Source organism: Halictus rubicundus, chromosome 13 (genome assembly GCF_050948215.1).
Source record: "Halictus rubicundus isolate RS-2024b chromosome 13, iyHalRubi1_principal, whole genome shotgun sequence".
NCBI classification, from domain to species: domain Eukaryota; kingdom Metazoa; phylum Arthropoda; class Insecta; order Hymenoptera; family Halictidae; genus Halictus; species Halictus rubicundus.
Genome location: NC_135161.1, coordinates 6669024 through 6687914, shown reverse-complemented (window position 1 = coordinate 6687914; position 18891 = coordinate 6669024). Strand labels below are relative to the sequence as shown.

The 18891-nt window shown below is 39.0% G+C and overlaps 5 protein-coding genes and 1 long non-coding RNA gene across 15 annotated transcripts in view; 3 read left to right on the top strand and 3 right to left on the bottom strand.

Annotated features, from left to right (window-relative positions):
- Positions 1–5676, bottom strand: part of Cora (erythrocyte membrane protein band 4.1 like coracle) — a 40505-nt gene extending 34829 nt beyond the window's left edge. For 3 of the 8 annotated variants that reach the window (XR_013083232.1, XM_076798849.1, XM_076798855.1), the window contains exon 1: positions 5526–5676. The gene's annotated coding sequence lies outside the window, so the exon portion shown is untranslated. Of the gene's footprint in view, positions 1–5183; positions 5458–5525 lie in introns of those variants that run through there. The other 5 variants (XM_076798854.1, XM_076798853.1, XM_076798850.1 and 2 more) reach the window with 3 other exon arrangements.
- Positions 5677–6777: 1101 nt separating this feature from the next.
- LOC143360504 (protein-L-isoaspartate(D-aspartate) O-methyltransferase) lies at positions 6778–8680 on the top strand. 2 transcript variants are annotated; one of them, XM_076799439.1, is made up of 6 exons: positions 6778–7053; positions 7140–7353; positions 7431–7570; positions 7695–7920; positions 8000–8085; positions 8160–8680. In XM_076799439.1, the coding sequence occupies exons 2-6, from the start codon at positions 7293–7295 to the stop codon at positions 8331–8333; spliced, it is 687 nt and encodes a 228-aa protein (XP_076655554.1). In that variant the 5' UTR covers positions 6778–7053; positions 7140–7292; the 3' UTR covers positions 8334–8680. The 2 variants fall into 2 exon arrangements, with proteins under 2 accessions (XP_076655554.1, XP_076655552.1); XM_076799437.1 differs by having other exon boundaries at positions 6778–7063.
- A 69-nt stretch (positions 8681–8749) lies between these two features.
- On the bottom strand, positions 8750–11819 carry Ent1 (Equilibrative nucleoside transporter 1). Its single transcript, XM_076799436.1, has 11 exons — positions 11469–11819; positions 11202–11354; positions 11053–11134; positions 10807–10985; positions 10619–10713; positions 10481–10531; positions 10016–10248; positions 9664–9901; positions 9508–9593; positions 9236–9435; positions 8750–9150 (listed from the first exon to the last, which is right to left on the bottom strand). Exons 2-11 carry the CDS (start codon positions 11345–11347, stop codon positions 9039–9041), a joined length of 1422 nt encoding a protein of 473 aa, XP_076655551.1. The 5' UTR covers positions 11348–11354; positions 11469–11819; the 3' UTR covers positions 8750–9038.
- Positions 11820–11891: 72 nt separating this feature from the next.
- LOC143360505 (uncharacterized) lies at positions 11892–12483 on the top strand. Its single transcript, XR_013083289.1, has 2 exons — positions 11892–11993; positions 12346–12483. It is a non-coding gene; the product is annotated as an uncharacterized LOC143360505 (long non-coding RNA).
- A 171-nt stretch (positions 12484–12654) lies between these two features.
- LOC143360502 (T-cell activation inhibitor, mitochondrial) lies at positions 12655–15505 on the top strand. Of its 2 annotated transcripts, none has more exons than XM_076799434.1 (8): positions 12655–12876; positions 12952–13066; positions 13312–13709; positions 13799–14111; positions 14199–14299; positions 14342–14503; positions 14660–14791; positions 14877–15505. In XM_076799434.1, the coding sequence occupies exons 1-8, from the start codon at positions 12854–12856 to the stop codon at positions 15109–15111; spliced, it is 1479 nt and encodes a 492-aa protein (XP_076655549.1). In that variant the 5' UTR covers positions 12655–12853; the 3' UTR covers positions 15112–15505. The 2 variants fall into 2 exon arrangements, with proteins under 2 accessions (XP_076655549.1, XP_076655550.1); XM_076799435.1 differs by having other exon boundaries at positions 12657–12876; positions 14360–14503.
- A 126-nt stretch (positions 15506–15631) lies between these two features.
- On the bottom strand, positions 15632–18328 carry Atms (RNA polymerase II-associated factor 1-like protein antimeros). Its single transcript, XM_076799433.1, has 7 exons — positions 18132–18328; positions 17959–18051; positions 17316–17640; positions 17090–17233; positions 16912–17015; positions 16313–16776; positions 15632–16235 (listed from the first exon to the last, which is right to left on the bottom strand). The coding sequence occupies exons 1-7, from the start codon at positions 18203–18205 to the stop codon at positions 15802–15804; spliced, it is 1638 nt and encodes a 545-aa protein (XP_076655548.1). The 5' UTR covers positions 18206–18328; the 3' UTR covers positions 15632–15801.
- Between the last annotated feature and the right edge of the window lie 563 nt (positions 18329–18891).

Genomic DNA, 18891 nt, shown 5'->3' with positions numbered 1-18891 from the left:
TAATGCGCCGGGCGCCGCATGCGAAACTCGGAAGATGGATGCGAACGGGACGCGTGGGTGTGTCCGAGCGCGTTACTTTCTCCATTCATGGTTAAATTCAACCTGACTCTCTCGAGATGCTCGTTCCCCCTTGGCCTTCTAATTTTAGAATTCAACGGTCTATCGGGACCTAAAATCAATCTGAAATTCAAACGCAACGCAAGGGAGGCCGAGCTGCAGACCTAATCTAATTGTATATCTAATCTGGCCTAAATTTGACTTAACAAGGACCTGCCCCGGCCTGTCCAAGATCCTGACACGTCCTCCGCTCCGCTCGCAAGGGAACAGCAACCCGGAAACTCGGAAAATTATCGAGAATTGTCTATCAATTCGTTCAGTATCTGGCAAATCCAAAGGGTAGTAATTTAGCCCCAGAGATTCTTGCAAGTTAATGCAATTAATGAAACCAAAACTAGAAATATAAAATGTATTATACGGAATGCCAAATATCAGCCCCAGAGATTCTTACAAATTAATTTAATTAATGAAACCAAAACTAGAAATATAAAATGTATTATACGGAATGCCAAATATCAGCCCCAGAGATTCTTGCAAATTAATGTAATCAATGAAACCAAAACTAGAAATATAAAATGTATTATACGGAATGCCAAATATCAGCCCCAGAGATTCTTACAAATTAATTTAATTAATGAAACCAAAACTAGAAATTTAGAATGTATTATAGGGGATGCTGTCTCAATCCTTTTGAATTCTAAAGACTCAAATGAAATTCGGTTTATCTGGGTATCTCATAATAAAAATGAATTTCAAAACCCAGTCAAAAATCACTGTCAGTCGTATGCGACTGGGTCGTTTATGTTCACACTAATTTCTGGAATATTGCACTAATCCCTTGCCCTACAATATCAAAATTCGTGATGAAGATTCTGAACGGTCTAATAAATATGTATATTATTAATTTCCTTTAAACCGGAATAAAATTCTATTTTGTTGTAGTTGATATATATCCTTTGGAGAAAACAGTGGCATACAATAGATAAACTATCTTTCCTTTTCTATGAAATTCTGAACGATGAAGAATTTCAATCCATCATAACTACAACATGTAGTGGAAGGAGTTACTGGGAAAAAATGAATATTAGAAAGAAATTCCCAGGTTGCAGCGACCGCGTGAAACCGAATTTGGGCAGCGAGGAAAACTGCGCGATTCTATCTACGCATGCTCCGAGAGCCCCAAAGTTTCACATAATTCTCCGAGGTTCCGCGTGCAGGGTCTTCCGTTGTAAATCAAATGCAAATCGTCACAGTCTGATTAACCGGCTCTGCTCCTCGTATCCTGCGTTACCACTTTCCGGATCGATATTACAAGAAATCCCGAAAGAAAGTATAGTATAGCGTGTACACATATATCGAGGGAGTACCGGGTGTATATCGCGTTCCTCGTTTAATTCCCGTTGGCATCCAGCCGTGCTGGTCTTTACGGCCGAAACTGTTTTATAGCCGCGTTCGCGTTCGTGTCCGCGTTCGTGTTCGTGTTCGCGGATTGTAACTGTGCCGGGCACTCGTGCCTCGATTAAATCATGCATGTAATCAACGTGATTTCTATTCTTTTTTTCTTTTTACTCCTTTTTCCACGGTTTTTCTATTTCCGTCACGGCCGCTTGACGGCCGTAATCGTCGGTAGGCCGCGTGGTTTCTCTACGCAACGGCGAATCCCCGGTCTTTTTTACGCCGTTGATTATTATATTTGTTAATTCGCCCACGGGAACGGATCCCCTCATTCCGAAAATAATATACCGGTAGGCGGGTAAACATTTTGCGGTTCCGATGGCCAGTCTACGATTCCTCTAGATTTCGAATTATTATCCTGTGAAGAAAAAATCGAATTCGAAATATGAATTGCGTTTCTGCGTTCAAATAAATAACGGATATGCATTAAGCATCCGAGTGATCGGCGGCGTTACTTACACGGTTTCCAAAAATCTTCGTAGCTCTAGGGCTTCCGAATAAATTAACACTGAAATCATCTTTTCATATTTATTCCATTTATATTCCGTTTTTGTGTGGGATGCCATTCTTAAGCCTTCGATTTTTCCTTTTTCCTTCCAACTATATTCTTCAAGAATATTCTTCATTAATAACAATGACAATTTCAACCGCGAGACAACGAGTCGCAACCAGCAACCTCGTCTAATCATTTCTACGGGGATTGTATAACTTAACTAACGGTTAATCTCGTTTTTAATATGAAAAGGATCGTTGCAAACTTCCTCCGGAATTCCGGCCGTTCCTATTTTCTATTTCCGCCATTTTTCCGACCGCTCCGGTCCGCTCGCACGCAACCTACTAAAATTCCATTTATGTTCCGTTTTTGTGTGGGCTGCCATTCTTAAGCCTTCGATTTTTCCTTTTTCCTTGCAGTTATATTCTTCTTCATTAATAACAATGACCATTTCAATCGTGAGCCAACGAGTCGCAACCAGCAACCTCATCTAATAATTTCTGCGGGATTGTATAACTTAACGGTTAATATCTCGTTTTTAATATGAAAAGGATCGTTTTAACCTTCCTCCGGAGTTCCGGCCGTTCCTATTTTCTATTTCCGCCATTTTTCTTGCTCGCACGCAACCTACGGCAAGTATAAAGAATCCCTGCCGTTAATTGCGTTTGCTGGATTAATTCGGATACCGGTGCTTGTCCGTGGAGCGAACGAAGTTCGGTTTGTAAAGGGGCTAGAGAATCCCAGCGGTACTCGTGTCATAGTTCACAGAGTACGCAGGTTCCCGGTAGGTGAAACGGTGAAAGGCGCGTTATTGCACCGGCGAGCATGCTCCCCCAAGTTCATTGTAACTTCGGCGATATCGTGGCATCAACTGCTATCAACACCACGCCTCTCTGGACACACGACCATAGGTACACTTCCTTGTCCTGGTTAACACTACACCCTTTTGTAATCATAATCTCGAATACACGCTATCTGCTCGCCGGTCGATCTACACCTGGGCCGAGCTTCTCGCGCCTAACCTTCCCTGCGATCATTTTCAATTTCATTCCGTTCCGCTTTTGTCCGCGGAGACCTCCAGTTCTTAACGATTTCCGGTCCGCAGCGTTCCCTTTTCGCTTATTTCGCGGGACGTTCGCAGGACAATCGCTAAAACCGACCAAAACACGATTAGATTGCAGAGAAAATAGCAATCGCATTATTAACGCTCTACTTGCCAGAACTCTATTATGTTATCGCTTCAGACTCGCTACATCTTAGAAGTTATGGTTACCCATTTCAGATATGTTCCTACAACGAATGAAATATTAACACGTTCACTGCCATGTCACCCATACGTGGTGACGGAATTATTTGTCCAGGTATTAAAATGAATTTTTATGTTAATATATTCATTGTACCAAATTTGATTAGTATCGGTAAAATGTAAAAAAGTTGGGGGACTACTCAATATCACACATTTAATTTTTTTCAATTTTCATTTCATTAAATAATTTACTTTGATTTTATGGAATTTTCTAGGTTTCCAGCTTGGCACTCAAAGTGTTAACGCGTACCAGCGACACATGACGTCACCGATGTCCGTTGAGAGCCGAGCGTCACGTATTTGTGACACATTGAAACGCTCATTTGCTAGATTTTAATACTATCCTGATCTACAGCGTATTTCGCAGAAATTCGAAAATAAAAAGTCTGTGGTTGGAATCCCTAATCCGCGATTAAATATCGAAGATTGAAATTTCAACTGCAGTAATGGTTTCGGAACGCCTGGAATCCGGAGTACCTCGAGTGACGCAACAAATAACTGAAACGCTTCGCGAGTGTTTCCCGAGAAAAGTGATAAAAGCGCCGGGGCAGACGAAGAAAAAACTGTTTTATCGATTGTCAGTGGGCAGAAGCGCGCGACCCGGCTGACGCGTCTTTCGAAAATGCTGGAATCTTCGTGGCGAACCACATAATTGACCTAATTGATCGTAATAAGCGTGTTCGCGAGAAGTATGACAAAATCCGGATTACGTGTAGCCGGCGTTGTCAGGTGATTACTTTCGGCGAGGATAAAACACGAATGTTGACATAACCTACACCGTACCGTCGGTCAGCCGGGTCCGTTTCGACCCACCAAATACTTCTCTGTCCCGGGGCAACGCGTGACACGTACGAATCGAGCACGATCTTGAACCTTGTTGAACACTCGATCGATTCACGAGCCGGTCGAGAAGGTTAAAATGCGATAAATCATTCTGTAGATTCTCCGCCGAGAGACTGATTCGAATGTATAAGGAGAGAGCGTGTGGCACACTTCGCAGCAACACCTTCAGGGTCGTATAGACTGGGAACAGCGAAAACGCGTCCCGTCAAATTTGTCGATTGTTTCCCCTCGCGTCGGCCGGTCTTTCTATTTGTTTCCGTTTTCGTTTTTTAACGGATTCTGCGCGTCTCTTTATGCGTCTCGCTTCAGGGAATGGGAGATACTCTTTCTCTCCGTCTGTCTCTCTCCCTCCAATGAAATATGATACATGGTACGCGGGGTATGCATCGAGAAGTTCGATCAGGACTACGCCGATTCTATTCTGGTACAAATGTTCGACTTGTGTCAAACAGTCGTCATTGAATCTCGGTGAAAATCGTAGAGTACATTCGCTGTAACATACATGCAAATTCACGAACAAACACGACACGATGCATTGAAACGAGTTCTGTCAAACCGGGCCAAACAGATGTTTCCGTGAATACTTGATCAGCAATACGTAACAAGTTACGACTCGTAACACGCTAGTTTTACATTACACAGCTTCCAGTAATTCGATACGTGCAACCGTGAATACAACATCGGGATATTTACTTCGGTTGATTTTTGCTGTAGGTTAAACGAACGACAGAAAATTCTCTCATGCGACGTAACGTCCCTCAAACGTTCTAGAATAATATTAACAATCGAAATCCAAACAACATTATTGTTGTGACCGTACACTTTCCTATTTACAAGTACACCACCGACGGTATTTACGTCGTGTCCATTCCATCGGGAAAACTCGAAAGCGCACCGAACACTCTGTGCTGTTCGTGATTTGTTTGAATAAAAAAGAATGGGTGCTCGGTGAAAATTCGACCGAAATCTCGGTGGAGCGTGTCACACGACCGGAGGTTGTTGGTGAAATGGGAAAAGTAGTAAACTCACCTACGGATGCAGACGCGCCGACGTTCCCTTGGATAACGCACCACGGTACGCGATTGAAACAAAAATAAAAAAATACGCGTATCAAACGAGAATTCGAACTGGAGAGAACGCACAGGGCCGCGAAACGCCGACCGTATTTTTCTCCCGAGCGAGTAACGGAGAACTTCCTACTGCGAGCACGTAAACAACTCTCGTTCCAATTCCGCCGACGGCTACGACCACGAACACGAAACAGGTCCGTCGAATCGCGGGGCGACGCTGGATGCGGCCACGGCCCATACTCGCGCACATCGTTTTTCCAAATAGTCCCTTCGCGCTGCCATAAAAATCTGTATTGCCTACCTTCTTGTTTCGTTGAATCCCTCGCGCGACGATCAATCACAGCTCATGGAAAATGCGGCCGTCCACGAGAATCCTCGCGATAATAACGGAGCATTTAATACGAGCCGCTGGCACACCGAACACGGGACTGCTTTCGATGTTCTTACGCGCGGAGTCAATATGGCCGACCGCCTAGGAAAATCAGTTTCTCTTATGACGCAATCAGGCGAGTACGCCCTGTTCGAACGCATTTTCTCCGCCAGATGGATCAAGCTGCGTCCACGCCGGCCGGTACAGCAGATGCTTCTTGTCGATAAGGAAGGTCTTGTTCGAACCACCCGCTGATTATCACCATGAACTATGCATGGGAATAGATACGATAATCGATGTAATATTTCTAGCTGTGTTACCAGCAGAGTATCTTATTTGAAAACACCGCGAATTTTTGAATTGATCAATCACTTAGAGGGGGCTTCGTGAAATTTTTTGAATTCATAACGAAAATGTATAAAACAAACTTAGGTAAAAATTGTAGGATCTGATTTATTGTTTGTCTAAATCTTCAGGCGAAGGCATCAAAACTTAGGGATCCTTAAGAATTCCTTTTGTTTACCTAAAAATAAATAAAATGAACTAATTAATAGATTAATTAACATATAATTAAATAATATGTGTAGGCACTACAATACTTCATCTTCAGTATCATCGGAACAAGTGTCAGTGTTGTAATCTGATAAGTCGGATCTTTTATTTAATAATAAATAATCTTCTATACGCGTTTATAATTCTGTTTTTTTATATGCGCCACAAAACCACACAATATCCCATCACTGCTAGATTTTTGCACAGGTTTCTGCGCATCCATTTTTGACATGCGCAAAAAAGATGCTCACAAATCTGCGCAACAAAGATGCTCACAAAACTGCGCTAAAATGTTACGCACAAAACTGCAAAAGATTGCACAGAATTAATGCAATCCGTTCAGTTTGCAGAGTATCGATCTAATTTATGCGATCAATTTTATGAGCACAGTTGCACTGTCATTATCAGTATCCTGAAGTCCGTCAACCTTTTCTTCCTGCCCTATCGTTGTATTCCTTAAAAAATATAGTAAGAGACTGATCTACTCCTACCCTTTCCCGAGCTCGAATTTCTATGTCGATAAGAAGATCAACTCAGCTACGAAAGCGGATAAGATTGTAGGTCTAGTATTGCATCTGGTTTCTGTTGTAACAGGTTGTAATAATAACAGTATAAATGAGTATAACGGGATACATGCAACAAGGGGTGCTGGTCAATCAAGTTCAATCGACAATTTACTAAATTGCAGTTCGCTATATACACATGACAGTCTATTGCAGTCCGTTCAATTTGGTCAGTCGTTGCGGGAATAAAGCGTATGTTAGCGTGATCGTAAAATAGCTGCTTATACATACTATATCGTTTGCAACAGGCAACGCAATAGTTACGTTAACGCTAACGTTGCGAATATCGTTTCTGCAAAACCTTGTGTACATACAACGTTCACGCTGCAGTTCTACTGTTAGTCGTATCGTATCGTAATTCCAAATGAATTCTTGTTAAAATACGATAAATATTTCGTATTAAGAACTCGTTAACAGCATTTCGTTACAGTAACAATTTTCGATTGTATTGTGAACACTTGCGAGGACCGGTTGCCCGGTGTTTTAATAAGTTGTAACGCACGGCCTCAAAATTCAGCCCCACTGCTCGACATATCTTATTTGCATTCTAACAAGTTTATTGTTTTCGGCGAATGCATACGAAATGGCTTGGTCTGGAAGATTTCATGCAAGAAACAATAAAGAACTTGTACAGCATCTTAAACGTAAGTTGTATAAACAGAATTGTTGCAGATAGGCGTAACCAAGAATCTCAATATACATATTTCGATTTTTGCGTTAGAATCAAGAATAATTAAATCTGACAGAGTTTATGAAGCAATGTCTGCTGTAGACAGAGGGAACTATACCCATCCGAGTTATGCATATGTTGATTCTCCACAAGGAATTGGATACGGTGCAACTATAAGTGCTCCTCATATGGTATAACCGTACACAATTTTAAAAATTTTACTGTTAATATTCATTTACATTTAAATGTTTTTACTTCTCTCGTGTTTACCTGTTGCATATCACTGATATGATGAAATGGATTAAAACACCTTAGCATGCATATGCATTAGAGTTACTCGAAGACAAATTAAAAAGCGGTGCCAGAGCATTAGATGTCGGATCTGGCTCTGGATATCTGAGCGCATGCATGGCAATGATGATAGAGCCGGATGGAATAGTTGTAGGTATTGAACATATTCCTGAACTTAAAGCATATGCCGAAGAAAACATTAGGAAGGATCAACCAGAACTTCTTGGAAGCGGTCATCTTGAATTAGTTGGTAATTACAATTCAAGCGATTCATGAATATGTTGAAGACATTCTCTTCTTGTTATATTAAATACTATGCAATATTCTAGTTGGAGATGGAAGATTGGGATACCCTGAGAAAGCACCGTACAATGCTATTCATGTAGGGGCAGCAGCTAAAGAAATGCCACAGGCTGTAAGAAAAGTTTTTTAAAATAAGAAACTAATTCTATTTGTATTTCCTAAATTTATCGTATATTATCTTTGCAGCTGGTAGACCAGCTAGCTCCAGGAGGACGGTTAGTATTGCCAATGGGCCCAGAAAACTCAGATCAAACATTAGTACAAATCGATAAGACAATGGATGGAAAGATTAAGAAAAGGTCTCTTACTAGTGTTGTGTTTGTACCACTCACTAGTAAAAATAAGCAATATCCTTCATGAGATTCATGCTTGCTCCAATAAGGGAGCATCGTTTCTTCGGATATTATCGCAACCAAGTACCCGATGTTGACATAATTTTAAGTGCGTTATTGCTAGAACATAGCATGTTTGCACAACTGACAAATCATTGTATAATTGGAGAAACTTGTTTTTTCTTGCATTAAAGTTGAACAATTGTACAAACGAATATATATCGTGTTAGAAAAGTAACGCATCTCTAGTCGTAAAATATTGTATTGTACTACAGTTTATGAAATCTCCTCAATTATTTTTCACGAATGTTAAAATATGCGCTATAATTTATTGTACTTCCGAGTCCTTAAAAATAAAAAGATTCTTAAACTGTATCACCGCTAATCTCGTATCTAATCAGTTAATTCTTTATGCATGTTTACATAGTCATTTCAGATCTGTGATACAATTTAACATACAATCTTTATTTTATGCTAAAAACATTTTATACGTTCATGGAATGTTAAAATATAAATTACATAATTCATAAAAAGAATATGTAGAAAATAATTTTATGTGATGTCTCAAACGTCACATTTGCAAAGTCCGTCGCAAGATATCAAGTAAATCCATTACTTATCGGTTTAATATCATTTAAACTCCTTGCGTCCCGTGGTCCTATTTATCTCCAACTGTATAACCGGCAGTGAGATCAACGCTTGTATAGTATCTGTTCTCTTTTCATAACACAGATTAAAGTGTTTTAACCATGACTAGACTCAGTGCAGCACCCGATGTTAATCCCAGTCCAAGGAAAGCACCCATCATAGCAGATGCAATCTCCCTTTCTTGAGACTCCACGACTCTGTAAAAAAAAAAAGAATTACGCTCGAAATACGTGTTAAATCGTGCGAACATAAAATATCTCCAGTTGAAGCAGCAATACTTACACAGGAGTTAGAACAAATGTCAAATTGCACAGATAGCCGTTACTAACGGCAAATACGATAGTTAATAAAATATAACAAAGATCGTTCTTAATATAAACGGGAAGATGATGTCTGGGTTGCGCATTACAAAACATTAGAGCGGGCACGAAGACTGCCCTTATCAAACTTAGAAGCATGACATACCATGGTTTATTTCTTGGCTAGAAAAATAATGCGATATTAATTATTGAATCATGAAAGATATAGAATTACAGTATGCATATTCTACAAACCCATTGAAAAATTCCAGCCAATATTCTGCCAACATAGTCTCCCATGCTAAAAGTGAGGTAAGTGACCACAGGCACAAAGTAGATATCTGCAAGATATATTCGAAAGTATTAATCATTGAGATCCTTCAATGGAATTCTCTATTGAATTAAACTCACCGTTCCATGCGTGACCCTTTCCTTTGTACTGACTTTCCACTAACACAGTGACTGCTGGATACACAGAAAGAGATATAAAGAATACCAAAAATAAACTAACACCGTACGGCCAAATCCTTTTGAGAATACGAGTATAGGAAATTGTAGTGCCTTGAGGAAAAGCTACTTCTCCAGTGACAGTGTATTCTCTCTCTATAGCTCCGGATGATTTTTCCAACATATGATATTTAAAAAATGCCTACACAAAGGCAATTTATCGAGTGTCAGAGTCATTATCATAAGCTACTTATCATATGTTACAAAACAGCTGTATCGCAAGCGACTTTGTATTCATTAGATTGATGATACTCACTGCCTTTTCTAAAATGATGTATGCGATCAAAGATAAAAATAAAATAATATCTCCTATGATGAAATAAACTAAGCCTGAGAGTACAGGACTAGCACCGATCCACAGTGAACATATCTCTGTTATGGCTGTAAAAATTCCTCCTAGAGCTTGGCCACTTTGCATAGCAGTTATGTACTTCGGGGAAAAACGACCGACAATTCCCATTAAGCTACCTCCGAATATTGCACTCGCAGCTGCAATGCAAAATCGTTATACAGCTATTACAATATTTTCTAGTGCTTACATTAGATTAGAATATACTTCATTTCAGCCTTGCAGCCATGAAATTTTGACTTCGTTTACAATGCCCCTACCATGTACATATTTTACCTCGCGCATTCTTATCATTCATTCTCTCTTTCTCACCCTCTCTTGTTAAGCCCTAAATTTTTTTATTTTCTAGTACTTTAAGTGTTAAGTACATACCATTTACAAATGCCACCGTGGTCAAGGTGATTGCTAAAAATCTGTCTTGCCCTGAAAAGATATGCGTTCTTCACTTTACCAAAATAATACAAAGATTTCTTGAATTCAGATAACATTCTTGTCTCTCTTACAACTTACATACGTCCGTGTTTATCTTAACAAACGCTGTTGTCATAATGAAGAGCAGCAAGATTGTGCATTGAGATCCCACCATTCGTATCGTCAGAGGAACTCTGCCAATACAAATATGTTGCTAATCGAATTACTTTGTAACTCAGAGAAGAATTGTTTTGCGGTTCCATTGAGAACCTTATACTTTCGCCTACCTTTTACTAATAAATGCATTTATAATTAAAAAAAATGTGTTCGGAAATGCGCTCGCCACATTTAAGTACGATGTGAAACTGGCTTGCAAGTCGGTTCTTTTTTCTAAATTCTCTAAATGGGTATAGTTCAAGTGACTCGTCGAGTTCTGTGATATTTCTCTGAACTTGTACATCCAATACTAGAAAACACATTCGTAGAGATTAACATCATTAATTCAATCGAAGAATAATATATACATTACTCACATCATCGGCAGTAATAAAAAAACTCCATGGTATCAATGTGTTTATTCCAAGTAAATAAAAGACTATGTACGCAAGATTATACCTGCAGAGACGAAAAGTGAATGAAACAACACGAATTATCGTTTCGTTTGAAGTAAACAATCTGTTACCTATCGCGAGGTTCGTGTTGTTTTAAAAATGGTTTCTCATCTGGGACAGAAACAGTGAGGTCGTCAACTTCGGTTTCCAAATCATCTTCGAACTCACTGTCAGATGCTCCTCCCAATAAGGGACGTCGATTGATGGAGTACGACATTATAATACTACAAAAACGAGAACAGTCATTAGCACAAAAATTCTTTCGTCATTTTCCACGCGAAAAATTTCAGCAATCCTCCGATCGATTAAAACTGATCAGACGTATCGTGATCACTTACGAAATTGTACAAAGAGATCCCCACAGTCGTCGATTAATTATTTTCCTTGTGCTTGGAGGACAAATAAATCTTTACATTTTGACAGCAACTAGTATTAAATGTTACCACGTGTCACTTGTATACTGAATCCTGTGTAGAGCATCTTCTACGAACGACAACTGCGAAAGGAGTGATGACAGAGTTGTTCCAAATCTTCTATTGTTTCAGAGTCCCAAGAGACTCTACATTATGCATTAATCATCTCGCTGGCCATCTGTGACTAAACGCAGATAGAAAAACACAGTACCGCGTCAGTAGTATTACAGTAATCCTAATCGACTCCTTTCTCCATTCCGTTCTCACGCATACAGACGCGGAAACAGCTGGCGTCCTACACAATCGAATGCGAGGCGCTAGTGCATGACGTGTTGCTGATGCACAGCGATGCATCGTATCTATTGTATGCTCGGATCGAGATTGGACTCAAAATCGCAATTCGGGATTATCACGAATATATATATATACATCACGGATGTTTTTCCAAATGTAGATCTTTGTTGACGTATTTACGATAAACGATATCAAAAACGAGTTTATTGACGGCGTTATCAAATTGTAAACAAAATGACACTTCGACTAATATTAGACTTTCCCATAAGTTGTATCGCTCCTTTTTTTTTATTGCTTTTTACATATATGAGCGTCAATGTTTTGTGTAAAATAATATGATATGACGGGATATGACCTCGAATAAGATACATATAAATGTATTATTCCGTTTCGAGCAAACGCAACCTACTAAAAAAAAAATACGACCGGACTAATGAAGCGCAATTGTTTCGTGCCTTTATTTTTAACAATTAATGTACAAGGTGTGAGTATAAATTTTATTTTCAAGAAAAACGAGTTCTGTCTGTTCATGGCCGACAGTATTTCCTGGCTTTCGTTCGACAAATCTTCGAATTCGATTTTCCGAGAAACGCATCCTCGTGCGAAAAAATTTGACTCTACAGTTTCCGCTTGGTTTTTCACCTGAAATCCCCATTCAGTTTTACTACGAATACTAGGACACCGTGTACGTGCACGCACACCACAATAGGTCCTGCCATCGATTAGACAAAAAGAAAGAGGTTCAAGTCCAATGTTACATCGAGTTTGCATATAGACATTGAACGAACGCGGTCGTTGCTAGCAGGTTCCGCGTTGAATACTTTACGAGGATTATATGTCTGAAGCGTCGTGTTCCACGGCTGATGAGTTACGGACAGTTACGGAGTTGTTATTCGCATGATACAGTAGGATGTTTTGGTAAGCTGGATCTGTGATAAATGTGATGTTTATCGGGTTTTAGCTGGTAAACTTGCGCGCGGTACAGACGTGTGATGACATTACGGTGAGCCGCAAGAATGTTTTGTGCGCTGGGAAGATGGTGAGTTGGTCGGTTTCGTCGAATTACAACAACACAACTAAATCGTATAACGTAACGGGCTCGTTTCTTTGACAGCTTATGCAAAAAGGATGCTGTGAGAGCACTGAGCACGGGCGAAGTGTCAACTGCACTTCGACCCTTTTATTTTACGGTTCATCCGGACCTTTTCGGTCAATATCCAACGCAAAGAGTGAGTATGTTCAACTGTTAAATAATACTCTTATGTATTTATATGTACCGTGCACGGTTCCGAACGTCATCGGCAACGCAGTTCAGTCCGATTATACTCGGAGAGTATTTTTAGAACGAAGAAAATGCAATGATTATTATACAAACAGCTGTGTTGCAATTAGATATCTGCTCGCATTGATTTCGATTTCTATGGATCCGGAGCTGAACTAAGTTTTACCTCGAATGTTACTTTCGATTTTCCAGACAGTGAATGAAAATTCGTTAAAGCAGCTAAGCTCGATCATAGAATGTTTGCAGCAACACAGACCCATAAGGCCCACCACGTTACCGTTTTATTTACGCTCGAAAGACGAGAAAGAAGTTAAGGCTGGTAAATTCACTCTAGTGCAGATACAATTGAAAGAAAGAGATCTGAAGCAGACAATCCTTTCGATTTTGAAAACGTGCGATCTACCGACCACGTTCGTAGACAAAATTGAGGAGGAAAAGCCGACAAGCATAGATGCAAAATATAAATCAAGGTTCTGGCAAAGAAAAGGATACGCGGGTGAAAACATAGATTTTTCTGAATTAGAAGACGATCCTATCTACGCGTCTATTTTGATGAAAAGAAAGATTAATATAGAGCCCGACACTCTTAAGTAAGACGAACATTGAATGTGTTTTTTTTTCTTTCATTTCCATAGTCGCAACTTTGTTACAGGGATTTTAATTGAATATTGTTGATTAGGGCATATTTAGATAAACATATTAACGAAGTACATGTGAAGTTGGAAGCATGTAGGCCGATGAGAGAGGAAGTACAAAAGCTAGAAAGAATATTATGCTCAGAATTAGGTTTAAAAAATATTACATGGGATTGCGGATGGAATATAGCTCATTATAGAGGCTGTTTGTTAGCCTTCAAGGCGTTAGCCGAACATCATCCTCTGCCGATGGAAGTATTAAGAGATAGGACGCTAGTATTCGCCAATGACACAGGGATTAGTCTAGAGGGAAGCGTTATGTTAAATTCCGGCGAAGTCAGACACAATTGGCTCGATGTAAGGATCTGTAGCTGAGCTAAAAAAAAAACAAAAATTCCGTAGTGCGATCGTGTTCTGCTTATTAAAAAGAGTCTTTTTTTATAGCTAATCAAAAATGTTCAAAAGCACGATGTTGTACTGTTGAGATTACCAGCTTTCGAGAAGGCAGTTTCACAAGTACTTCTTGACATAAAAGTTGGTCGACGGTGCGTAATACAAAATATTTATTGAGTGACGGTAAGGCTCAGGGTGCTCTATATGTGCAGGAAATTCATGCCCAAGGTAATGGTTAGCCAGTATGAGCAACAACTTCGTCAGCTAACAACAACCCTCTCGGACTATCGCGGGAGAAGAAGCTATCCGAAGGTGTGGCCGACCAGTTTGTCATCTTACGAAATAGTCATTGAAGCGTTAGTATTATCTGCAATACTTAACATTTTCTATGTAATATATTAACTTTTGGTTCCTACGTAAGTATCAGGTAAACTCAATTACATTGCTTGTGAGTATGCTATAGCGCAAAATTCAACGAAAATCTAAACACTGAAAGAAACTTTGTTTTGCAGGGAAGCTGGTCCTTTAATGCTTTCTCCTACTGGACAATTTATAGTACCATCCTCGTGTCCAAGTTTTCTGTTAGTCAACTTTATTACAGAAAACTTAGAAGAAGCTACTAAAAGATTACATCACTATAACAAGTAAGATTGTCTTATCAGGTGGCCTTAAAGCGTTATTTTTTTTTTTTGTTAGATATAAATATACAAGATTTTTTTTTTTTTTCAGTATAAAATACGTAGAACGTGCGCTTCATGATAAAGCTGTGAAAGAATTAGGCTTAATCGATCTTAATAAGGATGATAGTATTACTCCAGATCTGATGATACAATGCTGTGAACGTTTATTATTGCACAAAGGTGTGTTAGCTCCTCTATTAGAAGGCGTGATGCTTTGGGTAACGCACTATTACTCTGTTATGAGCGATGGTGTCTTATGTATACCCTGGGACTGGAAACTCTGAGTTCCAATTGAAAATGTTCGCGAGCGTTTTCTTGTCATACTTTTAACTTTGTACCAATTATTAGAATAACTGCATCGAACGATTGTACAAAGTAAAGTTAATATGTATTGTACAGATGATGAAGTAACGATATAAAATGATACATGATATTTTTCTGACAAGTTTGAATGGACCGAGAATAAGGAAAAAACAAAATAGTTAATAGTTCAAAACAAATAATTAGTTCTTGATAGGTCGATTTGCATTCTACTTTATACAGAGTATTTGCAAGTTATGAATATTATATGACTATTATTGATACATTGTATATCAATTTTCAATATAAACGATTGATATGGAAGAATAGAAATATTTTCTAAAACGAATTCATTAAATATGAGAATAATACTTGATTCTGAAGTTTCTTTAACTGCTCCTATTCCCTCTTCACCTAACTAATTTAATTACAATCACGCGCGAGCTGTACAAAACTGTTTAAAACCCGATCTGGAAATGAACACTTTCGCTCCCTGTCGACACATTATTTCTTATTAAAGTCAACTTTTTAATCGTATCGAAATAAACCGTACATTTATGATATTCATCATTATATACATACAAGTGTCGAATATTTTCAGGACTATAACAATCCGATTGTGGGCCTCAGAAAAACTTTCGTTTCCGCGATTTAATTAGAAAGTCTTCTAATACTTATTCACTTTCGGAACCACTTTCACCGCTGCCGCTGCCAGATCCACTGCTGCTACCGCTGCCCGACCTCGATCTAGACCTTGATCGTGACCTTGACTTTGATCTCGATTTTGTACTCGACGGAGATCCTGATCGAGATTTAGCCGGAGTCCTAGACCGAGATCTGGAGACCGATTTTGACCGGGATCTCGATTTAGAAGAGTTCCTTGACTGTGGACTGCCAGATCTTGATCTTGATTTCGATTTCGATTTACTGCGAGACCTCGAGGGAGATCGTGATTCGGAGCGTGAACGAGAAGCAGATCTAGATTTGGTTGGTGAACGAGATCGAGACTTCGATCTGGAGGCAGACTTCGAACGGGATCTAGATTTCCTGCTGGATGCTCGAGAGGAAGCTCTGGACGATGCTCTGGATTCAGCTTCGTTTTCAGATCCTGTTGAAATGATAGAATTTAGTCGTTCCTGAAAACTGTGAGCAACTCGTGTTCAAATTTTAGCATACACTACTGACCTTTATCATCTGCTTTCTCAGTTTCTTGCTGAGGTTCTTCTTCCTCCTCCTCCTCTTCCTCTTCTTCTTCCTCCTCATCTTCTTCTCCAGGTGGTTCCAATTGTTTCTCTCTGTACCTCTGCATTTTGAACTCGTTTGCGTTGAGTGGCCGGTGTCTCACAATTAGTCTCGTATTATTTGGCTGCTGTCCTGCCTTCTGACGACGTTTACTAAGCCGCACACGCGTCTCCAGCTCGTTGTAATATACTCCGTCTTGTCTCATAACAAGGAAGTAATTCTCCTCGTATCCTTTGGAAGCTTTACTCTTAACGTTCCAATTATATTCCCTAGCCATTTTATATTCGTATTCTTCGTCGTCAGCGTAATCGATTCCAGCCACGAAGTCACGTCTACGTTTGTCCAGCGTTTCTTCGAGCGGCAAAAAGTAGGCAACAAATTGTTCACCGCTCTCGTCCATTACACCCCTGAAAAAATACCGATGTTGTAACGTCTAGGACTATCTATAAGCAACGTGTGCAATGTAAAGTTGCGCAGTATTACGGAGATATAGATTACAGTGTAATTCGATTAGCGCAACCGTGAGGTTATTGATAACTTACCGGATCATAGCTTGGGACATCTCTTCAATTTGAGCAGGCACCGAACGTCCTGCTGGAGCAGGATCCGAGTCGAATATGACTTGTGCACAAGGATATTTCCATAACTGAAAGTAGTGAAGAATCGTGTTAATAAAATACAACATTTAACAACTTCGTTGTCCAAATAATATAGAAATACCTTAAAGTCAGGAAATACTGGTAAAATTTCAACGGGCACCACATTGGGTTTACTGTAGTGCTTCTCGATTTGTTTCTTGTTATCTTCGAAGGTCTTTTCAATAGCTTTTATCTGACTCTCGCGATCCATGTACAACGTTTCTTCCTAAATGTGAAAATAAATAATTAGCGTTCCAACGTACAATCACAACGTAAAATAAATAACAGCTACAACAATGTGAACATACTTTAAAGTTCTTCTTAATACTGTAGCCAACTTTCGCCTCGACTTTATCCACGGTTTGTGGTTGAAACCTGGTTTGTTCTGTAGAAATATATTCTGTACGTCTGAGCCATGAAACGCTTCTGGCATGATGTCTAGATCTCTTGGAATCTTGCGGAGTAAGAACATCTTCTTCCAAGAGTTTCTCGTCGGCTGGATCCAACTGAGCATTAACATCTCCGGCATAAGTGTCTTTGTTTATCAAATCAATTTCCACACCTAGATCATGCTCTGTCAATACTTCGTATTTATAATTACGTTCTAGGGAGGTTGGGTTATACTGTATAAACCTGAAAAATATCGTTTCGTTATACGCTGTTCGAAAAATTACGCGAACACACATTAATCCTTTGCACTCGCCGCTATTTTCATTCTAAAACTAAATTTTTCTTTCGTCTTGGAATATTTTCATTTTATTCATACGAAACTGATACGATTTCCACATATAATATTTAAATGTTTAGTGATCTATTAAATACAAATTTTGTAATGTAACAAATATTTTGTAATATTTTTTTGTAATTTCTTTGAAATAATGCCACAACAATTTCTAGTAGTGCTTCAGAGTCACCACTCGAGTGCAAAGGGTTAATATATTCAAGACCTACCTAGTGGATTCGAAAGGATATGTAATAAATTTTGGATCGAACGGTATATCGGGCAGCGTGTTACAATATTTCACTCGGCAGATTAGCTCAGACCTAAAATTAAAATAATTAAGAAGTGTCCGAACGCACTGTACCATTCAATTTTTAGGTTATAACATGGAACAATAATTTACCTTTTCTCTGCCGGTCTAGCGGTCCGTTTATCTCTGTCTGTTGTGCTGCCATTTGTTTGAATTGTAGGAGCCATGTCACGTTAATGAATAAAACACAATATTTTAAACATCACAGCAAATTATCTGTCGACACCGTAACTTGCCAGCGTAAACCACACTTTGTGTATGAAAGTTTTGGCGCCATCTAGTTGGTTATTTAATTACATACACATGTATACATAGTTTCGCACATGTATTTTCATTTTAAGCGCTAATTCAATATATGTTCAAAAAGCCCTACGATTTATTTTTCAAACAATTCTTTACACTCGAAATTTATATAAAATGATCTTTCATGTGAGCAAAAAGAGTACTCCAATGTAGCGTAGCTTTAGTTATTATACGTAATCCTATATATGAAATTTTCGGTTTGTTCTGAATACTTTACTTGTCAATATTAACAAGTTCCTTAATGTCTGTATCATATATAAAAGGAAGTAAGTAAGTTCGAAAATATTAAGCTATATTCTTCGAAAGAGATTTACGAATAAAATCGCTCTTAATAATATAGCGATCTACATTTTGAGAGACTGTTAACTAACTATAGTTTATTTTACTACCATATTTGACCTTGCATGAACTTCAATGATAACTCGCTGAATTCGTCTCAACATTGGCTATCACATCGTGATAAAAAAAAACATAGCATTCCATTTAAAAAAATAGAGTTGACCTTGAAATCTCCTCTATGCCTCCACCCACGCAGAAAATGTTTGTGTCA